Source organism: Stomoxys calcitrans, chromosome 2 (assembly GCF_963082655.1).
Source record: "Stomoxys calcitrans chromosome 2, idStoCalc2.1, whole genome shotgun sequence".
In the NCBI taxonomy this organism is placed as follows: domain Eukaryota; kingdom Metazoa; phylum Arthropoda; class Insecta; order Diptera; family Muscidae; genus Stomoxys; species Stomoxys calcitrans.
Window position 1 is genome coordinate 208,675,540 of NC_081553.1, and position 26,517 is coordinate 208,702,056.

General features: G+C 38.7%; 2 protein-coding genes across 2 annotated transcripts in view; both read left to right on the forward strand.

Moving 5' to 3' along the window:
- Positions 1-1,144: 1,144 nt before the first annotated feature.
- LOC106083599 (modular serine protease) lies at positions 1,145-13,608 on the forward strand. Its single transcript, XM_013246729.2, has 5 exons — positions 1,145-1,211; positions 6,034-6,243; positions 7,871-8,266; positions 8,420-8,570; positions 12,789-13,608. The coding sequence occupies exons 1-5, from the start codon at positions 1,145-1,147 to the stop codon at positions 13,294-13,296; spliced, it is 1,332 nt and encodes a 443-aa protein (XP_013102183.2). The 3' UTR covers positions 13,297-13,608.
- Positions 13,609-18,176: 4,568 nt separating this feature from the next.
- The window catches only part of LOC106083578 (uncharacterized), a 36,585-nt gene continuing 28,244 nt past the window's right edge, over positions 18,177-26,517 (forward strand). Inside the window, exons 1-2 of the mRNA XM_059361750.1 lie at positions 18,177-18,467; positions 26,187-26,469. Of these exons, the coding sequence (XP_059217733.1) occupies positions 18,392-18,467; positions 26,187-26,469 (359 nt within the window). The 5' untranslated portion in view covers positions 18,177-18,391. The remainder of the gene's footprint in view (positions 18,468-26,186; positions 26,470-26,517) is intronic.

Sequence of the window (26,517 nt, forward strand, 5' to 3'; positions counted from 1 at the left end):
TTGGGATTTTTGAGAACAAAGGATTCGAGATTTCAGAACAAAAGTGGGGACGATAGCGGCAACACTTCTTTTAGCCTCTCGTTTACTTAATATGTGAACTATGAAACAAATTATATGGCAGTGTGATATCAGTTTTGTTTGACGCTTTGTGCGGTAAAGATGTGAAATAAGAAGTGACGTTCAGTGCTATAAATTAAAAAAAAAAACAAGTAAAAGCGCGCTAAGTTCGGCCGGGCCGAATCTTATATACCCTCCACCATGGATAGCATATTACAAGCTGTTTGAATGACTTTTTCAAATATATGGGAGCTATATCAAGTTATAGACCGATATGGTCCTACAAATATACCACGTACATAATTTCGGCCAAATCGTATAGTAATTGCGCCCTCAGGAGGCTCAAGAATGCAAAACTAGAGATGAGTTTATATGGCAGCAACATTAGTTTATATGCCGATTTGAACCATACTTGGCACGGCTGTTGAAAGTCATAGCAGAACACTTCATGCAAAATTCCAGCCAAAGCGGATAATAATTGCGTCCTCTAGAGGCTCAAAAAATCAAATCGAGAGATCGGTTTATATAGCAGCTATATGAAGGTTATCAACCGATTGGGACCATACTTGGCATGGCTGTTGAAAGTCATAACAAACACAACATGCAAAATGTCAGCCAAATCGGATAGTAAGTGGGCCCTCTAAAGGCTCAAGATGTAAAATCGGGAGATCAGTTTATATGGCAGTTATATCAAAACATCGACCTATATGGCCCATTTACAATCTCAACCCACCAGCACTAATAAGAAGTATTTTTGCAAAATTTGAAGCACCTATCATTTACTTCTTTGAAAGTTAGCAGACGGACGGATAGACAGACAGACGGACAAACGAAAGGACAGACAGACAGATAGACGGACGGACATTGCTTAATAGACATAAAATGTCAAAACAACTTTGTTGGGTCTCAGATCATTATTTCGATGAGTTACAAACGGAATGACGATGTTAGTATACCTCCATCCTATGGTGGAGGGTATCAAAATAAATGAGATTAAAGGCCAATGATTACAGACATATTATCGCATTAAAACAAGGAATTTTTCGGCTTTATTCCTCCAAAAAACATTATATATTTCTTGGAAAGTATGTGCCAAATATTTGTGTTTTTATTAAAACTGTGTGTCTTTACCATTGTCGTAAACGCTGAAAATTGTAAGTACTCCTATGCAAATACTATGAAGTGCCATGATCGACTTATTGTTATTATGCGACTGAAGGCAATAACAAAAAAATATGAGAGGCTTCTCTCACAAGTCCAACAAAGATGTTTAGGAAACAGAAATAACAAGTGACAGCATGTTAATTTCGGCTGGGTCTAATCTTACATACATACCTTTCAACATGGATTGCTTTTGTCAAGTTCTTTATAGGCAGAAACAAAAAAGGGATAATGGGAGGTCGTAACAAGAAGCGGTGTCAAACTTGTGTTAGTGTCGTGCTTACATCGTATGCATGTTTTCGCGGTATATTCGATATAAGTATGACCTACCAATGTATGGCCCTTCACACTTAATATGGCTGATGAGTCATTATAAAATCGAATGACTAAACGCGTGCCATAGTATTTTGTATGTGTTGTGATTTCTGGCTTTCCTTTCCATTGCAAAAATATCCGATCATTATAGCTCATCTCAAAAGAGAAACAAATAAAAAACTAATAAAAACGTGCTAAGTTCGGCTTGGCCGAATCTAGGGTACCCACCACCATGGATTTAGCTAAAAATTTACCCTTATTGGGTAAAGTTTAAGTGGCAGTCTGCTCACCATCTCCCATTCGTTGTCCTTCGGGCCTGGTCCTGAAAACTTGGCTTACATGAAGCTAGAGGCATGAGCACAGACTCCAGTTTTCCTGGAATGTGTAGGGTAGCTCCTTGTCTCGCAAGCTAGCCAGCTTTACAATTCCCTGGGATATCTCTGTGGCCCGGCACCCAACACATGTGAATTTTCAACTGTTCAGCCACCTTGTTGAGAGATCTGCGATATTGGGCAATATCAATATACGGACTATATGTCTAATTCTGAACCGATTTTGATGGACTTCGACACAAGAGTTCATGGGGCAATAAAACAATCCGTTCCATGCTGTATTTTGGCACTATAAGTGGGAATTATTGGGTTGCCCAAAAAGTAATTGCGGATTTTTCATATAGTCGGCGTTGACAAATTTTTTCACAGCTTGTGACTCTGTAATTGCATTCTTTCTTCTGTCAATTATCAGCTGTTACTTTTAGCATGCTTTAGAAAAGTGTAAAAAAAGTATATTTGATTAAAGTTCATTCTAAGTTTTATTAAAAATGCATTTACTTTCTTTTAAAAAATCCGCAATTACTTTTTGGGCAACCCAATATATCTAGATCTCTTATTCTTTGTATCGAAAACTGACTCTAATCTCATAAAATCGGACTATAATTCTATATAGCCACTATATTGACCGATCTCCAAACTTAAAGTGTTGATTCAATTAATTCTTCATTTTTCATCTGACTTCGATGAAATTCGGCACAGTGTGTTTTGGAAGGGGTCTTCCAAAACACACTGTGCCAAATTTCATCATCTATATCTATTCTTGTGAAATGTGATCCCGATCGGACCATATTTGGATATAGCTGCCCTATAGACCGACCGTCCGTAAACCCGATATAGGGTATTAAGCCATAAAAGATCCATTTATAATTTGATTTCGATGAAAATTTGTACAGTGGATTCTGGCAGACCCGTACCCATTCCTGCTAAATGTGATCCAGATCGGACCATATTTGTATAAATGTTCCTTTTATAGGCTCAATACACTATTTTGGAAAGCCGGTCTATATAATTCCGGTCTATATAATTGCTTTTTGGGCAACCCAATAGCAGTTATATCAGGTAATATACAGATTAAGACCATACTTGGCACAATAGTTGGAAGTCATACCAAAACGATAAGTGCAAAATTTTAGCCAAATCGAATAAGATTGCGTCCTCTAGAATATCAAAAAGTCTAATCGGGAGATCGTGTGATATGGCAGCTATATCAGGTTATGGACTGCTTTAAGCCATACTTAGCACAGTTGTTGGAAGTCATAACAAAACACCTCATGCAAAATTTCAGCCCTCCAGAAGCTCAAGAAATCAGGACAATGTTCATATGGCAGCTTTATTAAAATATAGTCCGATTTGGCCCATTTACAATACCAACCATTATACACTAAAATTAAGTATTTGTGAAAAATTTCAAGCGCCTAGATTTACTCCTTCGAAAGTAAGCGTACTTTCGACAGACAGACGGATGAACATGGCTAGATCGACTTAACTTGCTCTTAACCAGGCATCCGGAGCGGGTATATTTTTTCCGCTCCGCTCCTTTACTTTTAAATTGACTATTTTATATCCACCACCGAAGGATGGGGGTATATTCATTTTGTCATTCCATTTGCAACACATCGAAATATCCATTTCCGACCCTATAAAGTTATATATTCTCGATCAGCGTAAAAATCTAAGACGATCAAGTCATGTCCGTCGGTCTGTCCGTCTGTTTGTTGAAATCACGCTACAGTCTTTAAAAATGGAGATATTGAGCTTAAATTTCGCACAGATTCTTTTCTTTGTTAATAAGCAGGTTAAGTTCGAAGATGGGCTACATCGGACTATATCTTCAATAGCCCCCATATAGACCGATCCTGCGATTTAGGGTCTTAGGCCCATAAAAGCCACATTTATTATCCGGTTTTGCTGAAATTTGGGACAGTGAGTTGTGTTAGGCCCGTCGACATCCTTCTTCAATTTGGCTCAGATCGGTTCAGATTTGGATATAGCTTCCATATAGACCAATCTCTCGATTTGAGGTTTTTGACCCATAAAAGGCGCATTTATTGTCCGATGTCGCCGAAATTTGAGTCAGTGTGTTAGGCTCTTCGACATTTTTCTGCAACTTGGCACAGATCGGTCCAGATTTGGATATAACTGTCATATAGACCGATATCTTGATTTAAAGTCTTGGCCATATAAAAGGCGCATTTATAATCCGATTTTACTGAAATTTGTCACAGTGACTTAAGTTAGGCTTTTCGACATCCGTGTTGTATATGGTTCAGATCAGTTTATTTTAAGATATAGCTACCAAAAAGATCATGTATGCATTTTTCATCAGATTTTGACATATACACCCGTGGTGGTGGGTATCCAAAGTTCGGCCCGGCCGAACTTAACGCCTTTTTACTTGTTTTTTTTTTAATTTTCTTCTTTACACATCGTGCCCTATGAAGTGTTATATTAATTTTATCATTACGTTTACTACATCAAGCAATATTTAACTCGAATTATATGTTTTTTTGACCTTCGTATATAACGGGCTATATCTTATAAAGCCCCATATAAACCGTTCTCCTGAATTGATTTTTTGAGCCTCTAGGGGGAACAATCCTTATACGTTTAGGTTGAGATTTTATTTTGTGACTTCCAAAATTTTTAGTAAAGTATAGTCTCAATCGGTCCATAACCGTTTATTATTACTACTTCTTGAGCCCCTAGAGGGCGCAATACTTATCCGTTTTGATTGATATTTTGCATCATTTCCTGCCGATTTTACTTTCTAAGCAATTATTGTTTAATTTGACCGAAATGTTCCTAGATAATTTCTACTATAACCTCTAATATCCACACCAAGTATAGTCAGAATCCGTGTCTTTTACTCCTATATAAACATATCAACCGATTTTACTTCTGAAGGATATACCGGAAGCAATTCCTAAACAAATTTAAAAAAAATAAGTAAAATCGCATTTAGTTTGGCCATGTCAAACTTGGGATACCCACCATCATGGATATATTTATTATCCTATTTTATTAAAAACCTATTCTGTCTATATTAATATCAAAGTATGGGCCGATTTGGATCACATTCGGTTCAGGTACCGAGAAGTTTATATAAATCACAGTTTTGTTAGTGGAAATCAGGTTATGAATGAGGATTTTATGGGTTAAAATCCCAGATCTGCAGATCGGTTCTTATAGCACCTATATATCCAAATATCATCTGATTTGGATCATGCGCGGTTCGGATATCGGGTGGCTTAGTGCATCTCCATGTTCCAAATTTTTATCACAGTATGTTTCGATCTGGACCTAATTTGGTTCGGGCAACGGGATATCTAATCCAACTCATTGCTCTAAATTTCAGCGAAATAGGAAAATACGGTTTTTTATAGGCTTAAGACCTTAAATCGGTAGATCGGTCTATATGTCCAAATTTGGTCGGATCTGGACTATGTTCAGTTCGGACAATGAGAAGCCTAGTGCAACTCACTGTTCCAAATTTCAGCGCAATCGGGTAACAAATGGGGCTTTAACGGGTGTAAGACCCTTAATCGGCAGATTAATATATTGTAGTTCTATCTGAACCAAACTCGTTCCGAATGTCGACAGGATGTCCTTAAATCAGTAGGTTGGTCTATATGGCAGCTATATCTAATTACGGCGCAATATTGACCATTTTTGGTTCTGATATCGGGGCCCTTTATAACTCGAGTTTTATAATATCCACGAAATCGAATAATAGATGTGGTTTTTATGTGCTTGAGATTCTAAATCAGAGATCGGTCTATGTGGAAGCTGTATCTAAATATGATCCGATTTTGTTCGTTCAAGGACTTAACATGCGTATAAGCAACTACGAAACTGTGCCAAACATTAGCTCTATATTTAAATTTTTGAAGGCAGAAGCGTGATTACAACAGACGGACAGATACAAAGACATTGTTACATCATCTTGGAATTTGACGACGATCCATAATACATATACGATATGTTGCAAACGAAGTAACAAAATGTGTTTTTTTAAAGATTTTTATTTTGTTGAACGCGCTCCGGGTTTTGAGATTAAAAACAGTTTCGGGTTCAAAAAATTTCGATCCCACTCCTGAAAAAATAGGTCTGATCCGTTCCGCTCCGAATTGCTGCTTTAAACTATTTTTTTCCCTGGTCTCCATTGCAGCCCCGAATGATATTGGCGAAGAAGGCAAATGTCAAATACCCATTAATCTGAAAGGTTATGTGATACGATTACATCCAAAAAATACAACATTATCTGTTGGAGATTGGGTTTCCGAATACGACACAATCCATGTAACATGCGTCAATAAACAAGAAAGTGATTCCCTATTATGTGAGAATGGAACATTTATTCCTGAATTTCCCAGATGCTGTAAGTATATCCGTTATTGATTGATAAGAAGGGCAAATATTTAAGTTGGTGAAGCACAAACACAGACTGGCATATCCATGAAAAATATTCAAACCATTTGAAAAATATTGTCATAAATTTTTAAAGAAAATGTACAGTGACCGAAATTTTAAAATTTTTATAAAATTTTTTTATTAAAATCAAATTTACCAACAAAAAATATTTAATTTCTATTATTTTTGTTAGTGGTCATTGTTGCTCTATAATCTCTTACTTGATTTTTGCGGGTTTTTAGGGTCAATATGTTTCAAAATGCAAATAAAACAAGTTTATTTCATCCTTTTCTCGACGTTTCGTCTGCTTTTTTCCGACTTTTTCAAGAGTTTATTTTGTGAAATCTATTACAAGAGACGCATTTTAAATATTTTGTTCTGTTTTGTTAGTTTTAAGGTTTTCACTTACATATGTTTACATTTGCATTATTCTCTTAATTTATTAAAAAACTGGACATCACGACACATTTATAATAAATAAAAAAAAAAGATAAATTGAATGTAAAATATTGCAGCGAAAAATGTAAAACTAATATCACAGAACTATGTTTACACTCTAAACTATTGCAACGGAACACTGTTGATTTGTATTATCTTTGTCCTCTTTCGTGTTCATTGACTTCTCCATCCTCTGTTGTATACGTAAACTTTCAAGAGTATACCTCTTATTTTCATTTCTCTCTCTGTCAAGAATTGTAACAGCTTTGAAGTCAATGTTGTGTCCCGTCTCTTTAATATGTTGTGATAAAGCTGTGCTTTCTCTGCCTTTCTTGATGTCTGCTTCGTGTTCTGCCATTCGTATTTTCAGTTTTCATCGAGTGGTGCCCACATAACACATATTGCATTGTTCCCCTTCTTTGCCGTTGCACGTCAATTCGTAAACTACATTGCACAGTTGTCGCATACAAATCAAACCACACACTACAAAAGCTGTTCACAACAACAACTACCAAAGCAGACAAACTCCAACTAGACAATGTAGTTTACGAATTGACGTGCAATGGCAAAGAAGGGGAACAATGCAATATGTGTTATGTGGGCACCACTCGACGAAAACTGAAAATACGAATGGCAGAACACGAAGCAGACATCAATAAAGACAGAGAAAGCACAGCTTTATCACAAAAGTCAATACAAAGCTACAGTATTCCGTTGCAATAGTTTAGAGTGTAAACATGGTTCTGTGATATTAGTTTTAAATTTTTCGCTGCAATATTTTACATTTTATTTATTTTTTTTATTTATTATAAATGTCTCGTGATGTCCAGTTATTTAATAAATTAAGAGAATAATGTAAATGTAAACATATGTAAGTAAAAACCTTAAAAGTAACAACACAGAACAAAATATTTAAAATGCGTCTCGTGTTAATAGATTTCACTAAATAAACTCTTGAAAAAGTCGGAAAAAAACCCGACGAAAGATATTGACCCTAACAACCCGCAAAAACCACGTAAGAAAAAATATTTAAGATAGACAGAACTCGGAGATGTATGAAGATATTCGCGTTTCGATTTAAGTGACTTAGATCTTCTTGATTTGATTTTCCAAACCCCAGAAATATAATTTTTTTCTATTTCGATATATTTTTCTAGCATTCTGCGAAAAACGTTTACTCAATGGCCTCTCAACAAGATATTCAAAAATATTCATAAACGGCACCCCATTCGATGTCAATGAGTTTCCATGGAAAATACCTGCGGGTGCTGAAATCGATGTTTATTGTGACATTGGCTATAAGCGATCTGGTAATAGCCCAATGCAACAAAGGATGCAATGCCTTTCGAATGGCACATTCAATGCCGTACGTGAGCCATGTATTCAGAACTGTGGTAAATTATCAACCGATCGGATATATTTTAATCGCGATGAAATACCGAGAAGAAACAACAAAATACCATGGCATGTGGCTATCTTTAGAAAACAGAAGTTTGGACCAAACACATACATATGTGGCGGATACATAGTCTCGCCTAGTATAATAATATCAGGTAAGTAGGGGGGAAATAAAGGGGTCGAATGATTGTTAAAGGAAAAAAAAGGCCATAAATATTTGAGGCCTAACTTTGAGATCAAAGTTGTTATTTTAAGGTGCTTAAAAAAACAATACAATTTATAATTATTTTTTTTTTTATTTATTTCAGCTGCCCAATGTTTTTGGGATAATCTTCAAAATAGACAACATCCTGTTAGTTATTTTCAGTTTGTTGCCGGTAAACAAGATAAGGAGTTTAGTTTATCCAGAGAGGACTATGAGCAGATAAGAGAGGCATCAGCCATTGAAATTTCCTATCAGTGAGTATCTACACATATGTGTTTTGTTATCTTAATGTACTTGACACTCAAAATTTGTGATTGTTTCCGAGCGATTTGAAGCCTTCCCCATTGGATGTTGTTATAGTGAATTCGTCATTTCGTTTGTAACACAACGAAATATCGCTTTCCGATCCCATAAAATGTATATGTTCATGATAGTTGCAAAATTTCGAACTAGCATTGTCTGTCTGCCGTCACTATGTCCTCCAGTCTGTTGAAATCAAGCTACAGTCTTTACAATAATTAGGATATGAACCTGTAATCAAGCACAAATAATTTTTGTTACCATAGGCAGGGTGTTTGTTACCATGGCTGGCCGCTCTATATATGGAAAACGATTCAGAGATGCTGCCTTTAAGCCTTACCTCATTGTAGGAATTGATGCCAATGCACATCACCAGATATGGGAAAGTTCGGATATAAAAGAAAGAGGTGAGCAGCTTATGTGCCTACGACCCGTCCATATAGTGCCCAACATCTGTGAGCCTTTTCGGTACGCAGATTTTGGGCCCTACGGCACGTCTACATAATGCCCAACATCTGCGTACCGAAAAGGCTTGCAGATGTTGGGCACTATGTCAACAGGACGTAGGCTCGATGTGGGACCCAGTATCTGTGAGCCTTCTCGGTACGCAGATGTTGGGCATTATGTGGACGGGCTGTAAGGACCAAAATCTGCGTACCGAAAACGCTCACAGATGTTGGGCACTATATGGACGGGCCGTAGGCACATAAGCTGCTTACCTCTTTCGTTTATATCCGAACTTCCTCGTATCTGGTGATGTGCATTAGCATCAGATGTTGGGCACTATGTAAGGGGGCCGTAGGCTCGAAATGGAGCCTGAATTCGAGGATAGTCTACTGACTCTACAGGAGCATGGTTAGACCGATACTTACTTCCGCCTCAGTAGTTTGGTGGACTGCGATGGAGAAAAAGTGCAACGTAAGAATAATACAACAGGTTCAGAGAACATGATGTCTTGGTATAGGCGGAGCGATGAGGATCACGTCCACTAGACCGTTGGAGACTATTCTAGATATCCGATCCATAGACATACATATTAAGTGCGAGGCAGCCATTGCGGCTATAAGACTTAAGGCGATGGATGAATGGATTGAGGATAGCAGCAGCGTCATAGCCGAGGCGACGAAAGGAAACCTGGAAAGAATGGAAAAGGTTTCCGATCGAATACCTGAGATGACACTGCTGCCAGAGGCACAGTCTTGGATTGACGGAACTTTGGTATTGGCAATATCTCAAATTTTGAAGATTGCATTGTGATTACAACGGACAGACACTTAGGCATACAGACAGACGGACAGACACACGGGCATTGTTGAATCCTCTTAGAATCCTTGGGACAGTAAGGAATGTATTCGTGTAAGGGTAGACAATTGATATTTCGATGTATTTCAAAAAATTGATATTTCGATGTATTTCTATGGTGGTGGGTATAAAAATGCAATTTCGCTAAAAATCTACCAAAATCGAAATGAGCCGTCCATCCGACTAAATCCTTAAAGTTAAAAGTAAATCATACCAAATTTGGTAGAAAAAGAAAAAAAAGGGGGGAAGGATGTACTGTTTATTGACATTTGTCTTAAATCTCTGGTTGACAAAGTGGGTGGGACAAACATTAGCCGGAAGTCGTTTCCACATACGAACGGTTCGGGCCATATAAGAATTCTCTCTATAATGCATTGTGTGGTCCGCTGGCCAATCAATTACAAACGGGTGTGAGTTCCTGGAATGTAGTATCCCTGACTAACATCCTTACATCAGGAATAAGAAGACGAATATCAGACGAACATGAAAGTACCGATAAAACAGCGACGATGTTCAAGGGAGGCAATAGAGTTGGATACCCTACTGTTCCCAATCAACACCATCGCTCTCCTCTGTACACGGTCCATTAGCAGCGGAGATGATTTTTAAGCTTCAGCCCATACATGTGAGTTGTACTCTAATTTCGGCCTTATAAAAGTGGTGTAGTTGTTAAAAAGATCAGACGGAGTGAAGTAATTATTAGACCGTTTAAGGAAGCCTAAACACTTGAATACTCCTTTCGACACTTGAAATACATTTTTAGCCCAACGGACATCATTTTGTATTTACATGCCCAGAACATCAAGAGTTTCTGATTGCTCTACATCTATACCATTAAAGATGATCGTTATGGGTCAGCGAATCGTTTGTGTGACAACAGGCAGCACTGAGTCTTCCGTGCATTAAAATCTACTCGAAATCATTTGACCCCACTCAGAAATGGCCGGCAAATCCTGGCGGAGGGTACCATCCATAACCCGCCTCTTGTCCTCAAACTCTCAAAGACTAGGCTTATGGTCGAATGAGTTCCGCATCATCCGCAAATGAGTAGATCGGATTTGATGTCTGACTCAACAGATCGTTAATGAAAATAAGAAAAAGAGAAGGAGAAAGAACAGAGCCCTGGGGTAAACCTGCGGTCAATTTATACGCATTGGATGAGAATCCATCTATAATGACTCGAATAATGCGATCTTTGAGAAAGCTCCAAATAAATCGAAGAAAGCATTTACCGATACCAAATGCGACAAGTTTTGATAGTAGTGCACCGTGCCAGACCCTATGAAATGCCTTGGAGATATCCAGAGCCACAACCTTACTCTCACCAAACTGGTGAATTGAGCGACTCCAACATTCCGACAGAAGTGCCATGCATAAACGATGGCAGACTGTTGGGCCTATATCCCCCCATCGTGCTGTGGTTTGTTTTTTACCAGCCTAACCAATCTCCATACCCTCGGAATGTTGGACAATGCCAGGCTTGTCCTATAAATCAGTTCCATTCATGACAGAATAGCTCCAATAGATTACTGCAGTAACGCCGGTATGATTCCGTTTGGTTCGGCCGATTTATATGGTAGGAATATGCGACTTGCCCACACCATCTTCTACTCGGCGGCAATGTCACCGAAAGGGTGATTCTTTCTGGTTTACTAAAAAGTGCGTTTCCATTAGTACTTCCACCATTTCCTGGAACCCCTCTTCATTCTTCTGTTCTCCTACTTGCCCAGGACTCCATGATATTCGTCCCAGCCCTCTTCAATGTTCTTTTTGTTCGCCTTGTTTAAGAACTTCCTGCTTTCCAATCTGAGTACCTTTAACTTCTGTGTTCACCATGACTGGTTTTTAAATATGCGGAGATACCCGTTCTGGGCATGCATTCCGAAAGACTTTATTCAGGCACACCGTAACAAAACCCACTGCTGACTCCAATTCCCTTGGGCCCGATATAGATCCCCCGGAGGGACCAAGGCACTTCATATGTTCCCCGAACCTATCTTAGTTTATATATCTCGTATTTCTATATGGTATCCTAGTTCCTATCTCGTGCTTAATCGTAATTCAAATATATATGAGATCGATCTACAGATGCATATGGAACGTACTTCTTATGACTATTAGAAGTCAAACAAATACCACTTTAAAATTTCAGGCTCAAGAATTCCAAACGGGCTATTGGTTTAAAAGGTGTAGCTCCACCAGGTTATAACAAAACACCTCTTACAAAATTCAGACAAATCGGATAAGAATTGCGCCGTCTATAGACTCAAGAAAGGCAGCTCTTGGAGAGTATGGTTCAAATCAAACCACATATGAATATAACTGCCATGTAAACCGATCTCCCGATTAGGGTCATTATCCCATAAAACCCACATTTGTTACCCCACATTTCATTTGCTGAAATTTTGTTCGACGATTCTTGTTTGAACCTCCACCATTACCCAAGTGAAGTTCATATCGGACCATACTTAAATATAGGTGATATATTGACCCATTTACGGATTAAGGTCCTATAAAATGAAATTTTTTCTCTAAAATTTGGTGAAATGAGTTGTGACTCACTCCATCAGATTTTTGCCGATTATGGTTCAGACTGGATCATATTTGGTTATAGCTGTCCTTATAACCGTTATGCCGATTTAAGGCAATCGACCCATAAAAGGTTTATGTATTTCTCGCCCCATTTGGTCTCGACCGGGCCATAGTTTCACAAAGACCTGTCTCCTGAACAAGCTTTTTGGATAGAAGTTTTATTTGATAAATGCCGGATCCTCGGTGGTGGTCATTTAAAGTTCGACTTAAACACATTTTCTTCATCTATCATTAATACGGAGTTTTTTCAACTGATTTTTTTCTCCTTTCCTTTACAGGTATTCTAGTTCGAATTCACAAAAAATAGCCGATATTGCAGTTGTTAAATTAAAATCTCCCTTGGACTACACACAGCATATATCGGCCATTTGCATGGCAACAAGGACAAACAGTGCTTTAGATTATGTGCCTACGGGTCACAAAGGTTTTGTGCCTGGTTATAGCCAAGAATATAAACATGTGGAACAAGTTAGTAGTACTTCCATAGATCTCCATCAATGTCGACAAAGGCAGGAATTGGCAAATTTGGAACCTGATAAATTCTGCCTGACTACAGACGATGATGCAGGTGGCCACTTATGTAGTGGAGAAAGTGGAAGTGGATTCGCATGGAAGCGTAAAGGCCATCCTTACCAATTGTTGGGCGTCATAAGTTCCTCACAGTCACACACCGATGCCTGCTCATCGCAAGATAGTCTAGTGCCCGCGGCTAATGTGCTGTACATGAAAGATGATCTATTTTGGAAACTCAATAAAACATTGAGTGAAGATCAAGCCTTGTTTTGATGGGAACAAACTTCAAAATAGTTTTAATTGCAATTTTATATATGGGTTGCCCAAAAAGTAATTGCGGATTTTTTAAAAGAAAGTAAATGCATTTTTACTAAAACTTAGAATGAACTTTAATCAAATATACATTTTTTACACTTTTTTTCTAAAGCAAGCTAAAAGTAACAGCTGATAACTGACAGAAGAAAGAATGCAATTACAGAGTCACAAGGTGTGAAAAAATTTGTCAACGCTGACTATATGAAAAATCCGCAATTACTTTTTGGGCAACACAATAACACTGTGTGTGTGTGTGTGCAAATAAAGGACATTATTGTTAATTTGTGTATTCTAACTCCAGATAAGAACATGTATCTTAAGCTTTTTTGTAAAACAATCTGTAATTTTTATGTTAGTATTTCCTTCACTTCTGAATACAAGTTCAGCTATATAAATAAATAATTTCTTACAAAATAACTCTGGAATTGATGGAGGGCATATTAACGTATACCAAACTTATTGTTAAACAAATGAAATAAATTGTAGTACTCTATATCACTGTGCAGGGTAGTGTTGCACAGCGACACGTGTGTCAAGGAACAAATTGAAGACCAACCTCTTTGGTTGATGGTTACGGTCACAAGCAGCGCGAATGCAATATTCAATTATCAGGATAAATTTGGGGTCGACCCTTAACAAACACATTAGCTTTCCCAGAACCACTTATCTCCTAATTTAAAAAAATGCAATTTGGGGGCAGGATCTGGCACGACCATCTTAATCTGCTGAACTCCGGCTGTGAGTGGACATATTTCATTCTTCACTTGATGTACTCTGGCGGTGAGTCAACGTCTTCCAACTTTGTCGTGAGATACTCTGGCAGTGAGTACACCTCTTCCATCGCAAACCTTTGATTCTTACCACTCTCACATTGAGTGGTTCACTGGCCTCCAGCACTCCGGCGGTGAGTGTTTGACTCTTTCCTACGACATGGAGCACTCTGGGGTTAAACTTGCTAGGCTTTTTCTCTTCAAGCACACAACTGTGGCGAAGAGTGAGTGAGCTGTTATCTTTGTAACTTCTTTGTTACCCTTGAAGTTCATAAGGGATTTTTGAAATTTCTCCAACTCTTGATAATCATCATCGTCGGAGGCGTCTTCTTTCGGTTCTTGTCTAGATTCTTGTGCTTGCTGGCTTTCTTCATCCACCTGTAGCTTAACATCGCCATTGACTTTCCAATTTGTGTCATCTGCGTGTCCTACTGTTTGGGGTTTGGGGATTTGAATGAGCGATCAGCCATCATTCATCATTGTCATCTTCATTCTGCATAGCACCAACATTGGCGTTTTCTGTTGTTGTGATTTCAACTTCCTCGCCATTCACTTCCGGGGTTTTAACTTCTTCGCTGGCAGCAAGGCGGACTTGCAAACGCCGTATCTCGTCTACCATCAGAGTGCCCTTACTAGCATTGACGGCCATTTTCTCGTATTTTTAATCCCGTTCTGTCTCTGCCGCTTTTCGTGCTCTCTCCAAGCCAGCAACGTTTTCGTTGAGCTGCATAACTTCGTCCTTCAAGGCTTTGACATCACCTTTTGCCTGTTTACTTACCGCCCGAAATTGTTCCTTGTCGGCTTTGGCTTCACCCTTGACTTGAATTTCCAATTTCTTGACATGCTTAAGAGCATCCTCTTTCGCCTTTTTGTGCATTTCCCTTTGAGATTTTTAGCTCATTGCAACCGACTTCCAAAATCTCTTGGGCTGCCATAGCAGCAGTACACTGTTTGCGCTGCTTATTCAACTCAGCTTCCAAATCTCTCAATTGATTCACCAAGCCTCGACTTTTCTCTTCCTTTGCCAGCAGATCTCGTTCGAATTGCGAGAGCATCGCTTGCATATTGATTTCAAGACGCAATCTAGAATCCTCGGTTAGCTACTACTCAACTACCAATTTTTCATTTTGTGCTCCCAGTTCGTCCAACTGCCACTCCAGGGCACGTTAACAGATCTCCTATTCATGAACGATTTAGCTGATGATGCTTTGTGTATAAATGATATCCCCGAAAACATTTTGTAGCGTCTTATGCTTGTTCTCCATATCGTCAAATTTGTCAAAGGCGACAGCCAAGTGAGATGACATTGGCTTCTTGTTCACGGGCTTTCGTTCGGCAGTATCACGTTTTTGGCAAGTTGCTCAGAAATGGTTTTCTGCTCAGCTAAACTCTCGTCAAAGATCTTTTGTTTCCTTTCCAATTCGGCTTTCTTGTTCACGGGCTTTCGTTCGGCAGCATCACGTTCTTGGCAAGTTGCTCAGAAATGGTTTTCTGCTCAGCTAAACTCTCGTCAAAGATCTTTTGTTTCCTTTCCAATTCGGATTTCTTGAAATTGATGCACGCGTTTAGTTCTCGACACTTTTCTTTTGGGTCCTCTGTCTTTGTCTGAATGTGTCTATCACACTCATCCAAACCAAAAATGGTTTGAATGTGTTCTCCCGGCCTCCTGCCTAATGATGGAATCGGCTCTGTCCTATCATGTTATTTCCATCGTCCTCTGTCCTGGCCATTTTTCAGACATCCACTTTTCCGCAATATAGTTTAGGAAGTATTTACTATTTCCTTAGGGAAGCAATCCTATTTATTTCAAAAAATTCCTCTTTAATTTGTTGTTGTAAGAACTCGATTTTCCGAATGGAATCTTGCACTCTTTCTACAGATATTCTGTAGTCGTATAAAAATGTTCCCATTATTTCTTAGGAAATCACTCTTTGTTACCGTGAAGAATTTCTCCAACTTTGAACACCTTTCCCACTTGTTCTCCAGCACACTAATATGGTAATTTTTGTCCAATGTCTCATTAAGTGACACTATATGCTAGCCCAACATCTTTTGATGTTGTATGAATTTTCATAAATCCATCTTAACGAGCTGTATACTAGCACTACGAGTTTCTATCGTACGTTGCTATAAAATCACTTATCACTCGGGTTTAGGGTCATTAACGTATGGCTGTTAGTTATACTCCATTATTAAAAGTCTTTATTTAAGCTCGATATTGTCATGATGTCCGATTTAGGGGTGTTTTCGGGGGTGAGGTTGTCCCTTAGACTCTTGGCCCAGAAAAAAATATCACCATCGTGCTCTTCTCTCAAGTACCATTTATTTAAACCCCATATTGCCATTAGTTTAAGGGGAGCTCATGGGATGAGGCGTCCTCAAACATTTGCCCCCCAAATTTGTACTTTTTGAGGTGTGTTTTGGAAAAGGGGCGGTGCCCCACATGCATGGTCCTACATTTGGATATCAGATTCGTATTCTACTCCCAAATACCTTTATTTCAGCCCCATATTGCGATGATTAATAAATAATTGTTGTTTGTGGCATGTTTAAGGGAAGGGGTAGACCCCCAATACCTATGATTTGAGCCCCACATTGACATGGTTGGTAAATATGCGCGATTCATGGGTGTATTGGGGAGTGTGGTGGTCCCCCAAACACTTAGGCCTGAAAATATATCAGCATCGTGCTCTACTCTCAAACATCATTTATTTGAACCCCATATTGCCATTGGCCTCAAAATTGGAGATCAAATTCGTTTTCTAATTTCAAATACCTTTCATTTAAAACCCTTATTGAAAAAGTCAGCAAATATGATCGAGATCTACTCCCTTTAAGACCCAAAATTGTCATTGTGAGCAATTGGGCGTTGTTATGGGGGTAGGACGTTCCCTAGGCAGTTGGTCCCGAATGTTGATATCACATTCGTGGTCTACTCCCAAATAACTTGCATTTGAGCCCAATATTTCCATAGTCGGCAAACATGACCGGTTTCGGGGGTGTTTTGGGGGATGGGTCGGCCGTTCAGTGACTTGGCCCTGAAAATATATATCAGATTCGTGTTATACTCCAAAATACTTCTTATTACAGCCCTATATTGGAATGGTCAGAAAATACGTGCTATATGGGTGGTGTTATGGGGGTGGGGTGGCCCCATACACACCTTTTCCCGAATATTGATATCAGATTCGTGCTTTACTCGCAAAGACCTTTCATTTAAGCCCCATATTGCTATTGTAGTAAATTTGTCCTCTTTGGGGATTGTTTTTGGAAGGGAGGGCCCTCCATACACTTGGTCCCTCATTTGGATATCAAATTCGTATTCAACATTAAAAAACTTTTATTTGAGCCCCATATTGCCATGATCAGTAAATAAGTCCTGTTTGAGGGTTGTTTTGTGGAAGGGGTGCACCCCCAGAAACTTGGTCCCAGATTTGTATACTAAATTCGTATTCTACTTGCAAATACCTCTCACAAAACACCCATACACTCTATATATATGTATATATATATATACATATATATAGGTTTTTGGGGTGGGGCAACCCCATCTTAAATTTGGATACCAATTTTAATTTTTAGGTTACCTTAAGAGAGCAAGCAAAATTGCACTTAAATCGCACCACCCATCATCGAGATGTGGCGTTTCTGAAAATTAGGGTAAGGGGGAGGGTCCGTCCACCTTCAGATATCAAAAAATGTAGTACCCTATTTTCACCACGGGATCATTATCTGTGAAAATTCCAAGAAAATTGGTTCAGCCGTTTTTGAGTCTATAAGGAACACACAAACAAACAAACACAAATCGATTTTTATGTATAAGAATAATTTTAGTTTTTCACTTTTATGTCATTATTCTATATTCATATTTCAAATCATTTTACCTTATTCCAATTTCAAACATTCGCTTAAAATATCTCCAAGCCCCATAACTGGTGAAACCTCTATTGAACAAATTATATGGTAACTCTATAATTGCCTAAGCTTGTTTGTTGATTCGGGGAATGAGAGCATAAAAGAGAAAGAGAATAATTGCCAATATTTTGTCTTGAGTCGCTTGAACATGCATGCGTTTACTTAGTAATGCCTTAGCTCTTGATTAAACCGGCCGAACGCTTAAACGGGTGCTGTTGAATTTGTGCGGTCTGCATTTATGGTGTGTGATTCTCTGTAAGAAAATCCAAATAAAAACAAAAAAGAATAAAAACAAGAATTTGTGGAGACACTACAGTCGCATATGAGTTGATAATCTAATTATAAACCTGCAACTTTGGTCGAAGGCAATGAAAAAATTTGATAATAATGCAGATATTATTAAATTTATAATAATTTTAGTGGGTTTAACAAAGCTCCGATATGGTAAGTAAAAATACCAGGAAACTGAAGGTCAATGAAATATACAATAAAATAACAACACCCCATCAAAACAAGTTTTTCATTGATGCTGAGTTGCCAGATTTTAGCATGATATTGTTGATTTCATAGATAAATTGGGGAAGTTGTTTGTGTTGTATCTTGTCAGCAATAGTATCAAATAAAAGGCTTCATAACAATATGAATGTTTTAGGTAATGTACAGTTTTATAAGGACTGATTGTTAAGGTTACGCAGAGATAGTGAATTTGTCATCAAAGATAAGGAGATGACATGCTGTAGATGTATCTAACTGCGACTACAGTCGAATCCGCTAAATTGAAAACACCAAAATACGGAAAATTCATTTCAATCTTCAATTATCCGGATTCGACTGTAGTTTTAAAATGAACTCAAATTTTATGAGTTACCACATGTGGTGTTTTGTTTACCCGCATAACTGTGTGTGTGTACATTCGATGTGGATTAAAGCAACTATAAGATGATATTTTATTGGGATTGTCCATAAAAGTATCTTCAAGTTAGATAGACCTCTGCCACGACTTTGGTAATATATTAGCTGATATGAAGGTATTTTCGTAAATTGATTTGATCAAAGCGAACTTTCAGATTCCTGTAGCTGAAGATGTCTCCCAAAAGAAGGCTATATAACTTGATTAGCGTAAAAATCTAAGACGATCTAGCCATGTCCGTCCGTCTGTCCGTCTGTCTGTTGAAATCACGCTACAGTCTTTAAAAATTGAGATATTGAGCTGAAATTTTGCACAGATTCTTTTTTTGTCCTTAAGCAGGTTAAGTTCGAAGATGGGCTATATCGGACTATATCTTGATATAGCCCCCATATAGACCGATCCGCCGATTTAGGGTCTTTGGCCCATAAAAGCCACATTTATTATCCGATTTTGCTGAAATTTGGGGGAGTGAGTTGTGTTAGGCCCTTCGACTTCCTTCGTTAATTTGGCGTAGATCGCTTTCGATTTGGATATAGCTGCCATATAGACCGATCCTCTGATTTAGGGATTAGGCCCATAAAAGCCACATTTATTATCCGATTTTGCTGAAATTTGGGACAGCGAGTTGTGTTAGGCCCTTCGACATCCTTCGTTAATTTGACCCAGATCGGTTCCGATTTGGTTATAGCTGCCATATAGACCGATCCTCCGATTTAGGGTCTTAGGCCCATAAAAGCCACATTTATTATCCAATTTCGCTGAAATTTGGGGCAGTGAGTTGTATTAGGCCATTCGACTTCCTTCGTTAATTTGGCCCAGATTGGTTCCGATTTGGATATAGGTGCCATATAGACCGATCCTCCGATTTAGGGTCTTAGGCCCACAAAATCCACATTTATTATCCGAATTTGATGAAATTCGGGACAGTAAATTGTGTTAAGGCCTTCGATATCTTTCTTCAATTTGGCCCAGATCGGTTCAGATTTGGATATAGCTGTCATATAGACCGATTCCTTGATTTAAGGTTTTGGGCCCATAAAATACTCATTTATTGTACGATGTCGCCGAAATTTGGGACAGTGTGTTATGTTAAGCCCCTTGACATACTTCTGCAATATCGCACAGATCGGTCCAGATTTGGATATAGCTGCCATGTAGACCGATATCTCGATTTAAAGTATTGGCCCCATAAAAGGCGCATTTGTAATCCGATTTCACTGAAATTTGGCACAGTGACTTATGTTAGGCTTTTCGACATCCGTGTAGTATGAGGTTCAGATCGGTTTATTTTTGGATATAGCTACTGTACTTTGGTCCAAATCAGAACATATTTTGATATAACTGATATGGGACATAAGGTATGCAATTTTCACCGAATTTTGATTAAAGGTGATTTACATATATACCCGAGGTGGTGGGTATCCAAAGTTCGGCCCGGCCGAACTTAACGCCTTTTTACTTGTTTTATTTATTTTCTTATGATGGTGGTACAAAAGACGATGTAGCAACGTAGAAGTGGTACTGTGACCTGAGCGAAAGGCATATTGGGAATCTAAGATCTTTCGTCTGGTGCTCATCATTATCTGTGCCTTAAGAATATGTTCAAAAACTTTAGAAAGAACTGGAAGAATTGAGATCGGCCTTAAGTCCTCCGGATTGGGAATAACACTTGATTTAGGTATTGGCAGCACACGCGCAGCTTTCCTGTTGAAAGGATACTCTGAAGCCATTAAAATAAAATTAAATAATTGGAGAATAAAGTCAGAAGTATACGGAAACAAAATTATTAAAAATTTGTTAGGGATACCATCAACACCAACCGATTTAGCCCTTATTTTCCAAAGCTATCGCAACATCGTCAACAAAAGAAAACGCCTCTTCTAAGTCTAGGAATGAGTCGATATCAGCATCTGACTCTCTGTTAGATTGAATGCTTGTAGCAAAAAAATTATAGTCCAGTATGCTATCACTAAAGCAATCCGAACACGCCAAAACCCCTTAGAATCCAAATTGCCAAAACGCTTGGAATAATGCTTACACCTTTCCTTATGTATAACGGATTCTCCAATACTCTAGAGTCCTGTCCTGACGTAAAGCAGTAAATGATAAGACTCTGAGAGATAGAGCATATACAATCTTCCTGCATTTCATCCAATCGTCACCAAAGCTACGATATCTTCGCATAACAACAGATAGAAACGAGAATAGAGTACCAAAGAGTACAGCAATACGCGAACTTAAATTGTTGTCGTCAGAACTATAGAAGATAATTGTAATAAACTGTCCCAGTCCGACGATTCCTGTGAATCGAGTTTTAATCCCTATTTGGCGGAACATCTTTTCTTCTTTACCTCTCTTATATGTTTTTAGGGTGGGGACACTTCGTTCTGCATGTGGATACCGAGAGACTGTAGCCTATGTCCGCCTATGATGCTAAACGCCTGCGTCCGAATCCTGGCGAGTACCTCGGAAACAATTTAAAGCGATGGTTATCCTCTCTTAATGCTGGCGACATTTGCGAGGTACCATGCCATGCAAGGTCATGAAAAAAATTGTTCCCAAAGAGGTGTCGCGCTATGGTATGCCGTTTAGACTTCGGCTATAAAAAAGGTCCCTTATCGTTGCAAGCACTCATGTGTGAGAAGTTTGCCCCTGCTCGGTTCCAGGGCAAATTATTATTCTACTCCCAAATGCGTTTCTTTTGAGTCATATTTTACTGTGTTGGCAAATATTTCCGGTTTAGGGGGTATTTCGGAGGCGGAGTGGCCACCTAGACACTTGGTCCCTAAAGTAAAAATAAGCTTTGGCGGGTTTCGGGTGTCCCTAGAGGCAACCGACCCCAAAAAAAAAAAATTGCATTAACAATCTCCGACATCTGGTGTTTTTGGAAATTTAGGGTATTGGAAGTACTTTTTAGGGAAGGGATGGCACCTCAGACATTTCAACTCAAATATGGATTTCAAATTCGTGCAATTGATCTATTTGACGTATTTTTAGGAGGAAAAGCGTTACCTAGACTTGAACTTAAATTTTAATATCATATTCTTAATCTACTCCCAAATAACTTTCATTTGAGTCCCATAGCCATGGTTGGCTAATATGCCTATTAAAGGGTTACTTGGACCTAATTTTGTACTTTCAATATTTGTTTTTCAATCAACTAAAACGCAGGGGATGTTCCCTATATATGTAGCGCATTGAGTTGGAGAGGATAGTTAAGGATAGGAGGGGAGAAAGAGGGAGTAGCGTTTATTGATACTTCCTTTGAATTTCTGGATGTCATAAGTAGCGGGAAAAACAACCGCCGGAAGTAAATTCCACATACGAACCGTCCTTGCGAAAAAAGAATTCTCTCGGTAGTGCATGGTCCGATCAGCTGGCCAGGTGGCCGGTGCGCGCTTCTAGAAAATCTTGCATTTCTGACAAATAACCTCAAGTACGGAATCAGAAGACTGATTTCCGAAGAGCACACACCGTGGACCAATTGATAGAACAGCGCCACACAACCCACATTTCGACAATGTTCAAGGTAAACAATAGATTGCCATATAATTTTGTATGCCATATTGGTAATTTGCCGCCAAGTACTTCTCATTTGAGTCCCATATTGACATGAACGTCGAATATATCTGTTTAGAGGAGTTTTAGGGTTGGGGCGGCCCGCTGGGTAGTTGGGCCCGAATTTCGTATTCGCATTCTAGCCTCCAATACCTTTCATTTGATACCCATATTGTGGGGTTTTTGGTGTAATGGGGAGGGTCCGCTCCCATCCGATTTCAAAAAGTTTTATAGTCTATGTTTCCTTCCAGACAAACCAACACAATCTGTATAATTTTAAGAAAATCGGCTCAGCCGTTTTTGATTCTACGGAACAAACAAACAGAGTCCCATAGTCATGATGGGTTCATATGCCATCATGACTACATGGAGGGTGGGGTTACTTCCTTTATTTCGATCTGATTTTGTATGCCAGTTTCATAATCGACTCCCGAATACCTTTCATTTGAGCCCCATATTGACATGAACGTCCAATATGTCAGTTTGGAGGAGTTTTGGGGTTGGGGCTCCCCGATGGGTACTTGAACTCAAATTTTAATATCATTCGTATTCAACTCTGGGATACCTTTCATTTGATACCCATATTGTCCCGATCGGTCCACTTTAATCTGTGAAAATTTCAAGGTAATCGGTTGAGCCGTTTTTGAGTCTCGAGTAAAGTAAAGATAGTCGCTTGAAATTCTGCACAAATACTTCTTGTTAGTGTAGGTCGGTTGCGATTGTAAATGGGCCATTTCGGTCCATGTTTTGATATAGCTGCCTATATACCGATCTTGTATCTTGACTTCTTGAGCATCTAGAGGGCGCAATTATTATCCGATTTGGCTGAAATTTTGCATGAGGTGTGAGATACTATGTCACCCAAAAACTTCTGCCCAAAGATTTGTCGCACAGCGGCACGCTGTTCGGACTCGGCTATAAAAAGAGATCCCTTATCATTGATCCCAAAGACACTGTGATGATAGTCACAGTGGCTTTTTTCCTAGAAAAAACTAGGGTAAAGGCGGAAGAATATTAAAAAAAACAAAACTGTAACATGCAGAATGATAACTCAATTTGTCTAAAATTTTGCTTGGCAAGTCAAGACAAATGAATACCGTTCCATACTACTGCACAAATCAAATGATTACCCAGTTAAAGCAAAGAAATCTCTCGATCTGGAAACCCTGTCAAGTGAGAAGTAAAAAGAGAGTTTATAATTTTTGGTTTTTAAGAGCAATCCTAGGGTAAGAGATTGAGAGAGCTAGGGATGATGAGAGAGAGAGAGAAGCAGAGAGTAAGAAGATAAAGAAAGTCCATGAATATGTGGGTTTTCCCCAGCCATCAAAGACTAGTTGACGTCGTTACGTCTTCCTGTCTTCAAGATTAGCCAATTTTTCATAGCAGGTATGCGCATTTTATATACTTTGCCATCTTAGTTTATGTTTAGAATCAATCTGTAACACAAAATTGCGTTTGAATGAAAGCATAACTCATGATTTTTAGACCAGGAGTTTATGATACTTCGTAAGCTTAATGATATCTTGTTCCATACGGCATTTGCGACTATTTATGTTTGTATCAGTTTTTGTGATGTTTAGACACGCCCTTTTGGAATCCCCAAGAATTATGTATTTTATTTAGTTTTCGAAATGTTGAGGTGTACACCGACGACATGACGAAGGCCTCTGAATTAAGGTATTTTTTGTAGGGTTCGGGTCTTGGCGGGAACATTTGAAAAATGTTTTCAGTGCTAGTAATCCCCTCCTAATGCTGACAAAATTTGTGCGATGCTATGCCATGTTAAAGCTTCTCCCAAAGAGGTGTTGCATTAAGGCACGCCGTTTGAAATCGGTTGTAAACAGGGGTCCCTTATCATTGAGCTAACTAACTTGAATTGGACAGCACTCATTGGTATGCTCATGAGCAAATTTGAAAATTTCCGAGGCATTGGGTTATAAATGCGCTGTTTATGGAGTCAAGACATTAAATCGGTTAATCGGTTTATATGACAGCTATATCCAAATATGGTCCGATCTGAACCATACTTGGTACTGATATCGAAAAGACGAAAACAATTATAAGTAACAAAATTCAAGAAAATCAGTTTATATATGTGCGATCTCTATAGGCTCAATATATTTAATCGGAAAATCGGTGCATACAGGGGCCATATACGAACTTTACTTGCCTATCTGTGCAATATTTGGGCTCAATATGAGGTTTGATCAAAAAATAAACGTTATTCTCAAATTTCCTGGGTTGTGTATGTTTGATTTTCCCATTTTTTATTCCTTCCAGCATAGGATGGGGGTATACTAATTTCGTCATTCTGTTTGTAACTCCTCGAAATAGTCGTCTAAGACCCCATAAAGTATATATATTCTTGATGAAATTTTAAGTCGATCTAGCCACGTCCGTCCGTCTGTCTGTCGAAAGCACATAAACTTCCGAAGGAATAAAGCTAGCCACTGAAATTTTGCACACAAATTTTGTGGGCTATATATGCTGGATTTTCGCATTTTCTATACCTTCCACCATAGTATCGAGGGTACTTCTTATTAGCCTAGGTCGATTCAGATTGTAAATGAGTCATATCGGGTCATGTTTTAATACAACTGTCATATAAACCGATCTTGGGTCTTGACTTCTTGAACTACTAGAGGGCGCACTTCTTATCCGATTTGGCTGAAATTTTGAATAATGTGTTTTGTTATGATTTCCAACAACTGTGCTAAGTATGGTTGAAATTGGTCCATAACCTGAAATAGCTGTCATATAAACCGATCTGGGGTCTTAACTTCTTGAGCCTCTTGATGACGCAGTTCTTATCCGATTTGGCTGAAATTTTGCATGACGTGTTTAGTTATGACTTCAAAGTACTGTGCTAAGTATGGTTTAAATCGGTCCATAACCTGATATAGCTGCCATATAAACCGATCTTTTAACTGATAGTGTTCTGAAGGTATGGAAAGGACATTTTACCCAACTGCTAGTGTCCGACGTCGGCGTAGAAGAGGTTGCAGCATAACCAATCCCTGATGATGGTCGAAAAGGCTGTGAACCGACTGAAGAACAACAAAGCAGCAGCAGCCGACGGACTGCCCGCTGAACTATTTAGACTGAAGGCGACACGCTGATGAGGCGTATGCATCAGCTCAGCTCATTCTTATGATAAATTCCGAGGTCCAATCCATTAATTGCAAGGCCAGGGAAGACAAAAAGTTTTCGAGGGACGGTCTGCCAGGTCAGAAATCTATCTTTCGTACTTTTTTTCTGGGAATTAAAATCGCAGAATGAAAAGCTCTAGACAGAGGTTCGATCCGCCTGGCTCAACATTTGTTTTAGCATTTAACTGCCTTAGTACCTTTATATTTCGGTCGCGCTCTGAGACTCTGTGTCATAGTATTTGTACCACAACATACAAAGGTCCGTAATAAAAAGGTTCGATAGCAAAATTTTGGCAGTATGACTTGAGATTCACAGTATGAAGAAAAGATTTTTTAAGAAAAATAACTAACAGGTCTTTAACCTAAATTTCGTACTTGTTTTCTTCCCATCGTAGCAGAGTCTTCAGAATTTCTCTTGACAAGGGAGGCATTAATGAAAATCTTGTTTTTATTGTTGGGTTTGTTTTGTTAACAAATGTGACCTGGATGACTCAGTTACCCTAGAGGGGTATTAGTTACTACTCATTTCGATTTTCCCTGTCGTAGTGTTGGGAGAATGTAATGATGAACAATGGGCCTGTGATGATGGCAGCTGTATTGCCGAAGGCTTAGTGTGTGATGGAGAACGCAATTGTAGAGACGGCTCAGATGAGACTGCAGAGAATTGCATTCACTTGGCTAAAGACTGTAAAGACATTTACTTTCGATGCAGTTATGGGGGCTGCATAACCGGTTCATATGAATGCAATAACATCACTGATTGTGCCGACAATTCGGATGAATACTCCTGCTATAACCGTCATCCAGAGCATCATAGGGGTCGATGTGAGTACGTAAAATATTTTTAAAATATTATAATTTCTCTTTTTGAAATTTA

What these genes read in the sequence shown, in the direction of transcription:
- LOC106083599 (XM_013246729.2), top strand. Translation starts at nt 1,145, where the DNA reads ATGTGCCAAATATTTGTGTTTTTATTAAAACTGTGTGTCTTTACCATT. An exon ending in TGTCGTAAACGCTGAAAATT is followed by an intron (nt 1,212 to 6,033) that starts GTAAGTACTCCT and finishes TCTCCATTGCAG; the next exon opens with CCCCGAATGATATTGGCGAA. An exon ending in TCCTGAATTTCCCAGATGCT is followed by an intron (nt 6,244 to 7,870) that starts GTAAGTATATCC and finishes ATATTTTTCTAG; the next exon opens with CATTCTGCGAAAAACGTTTA.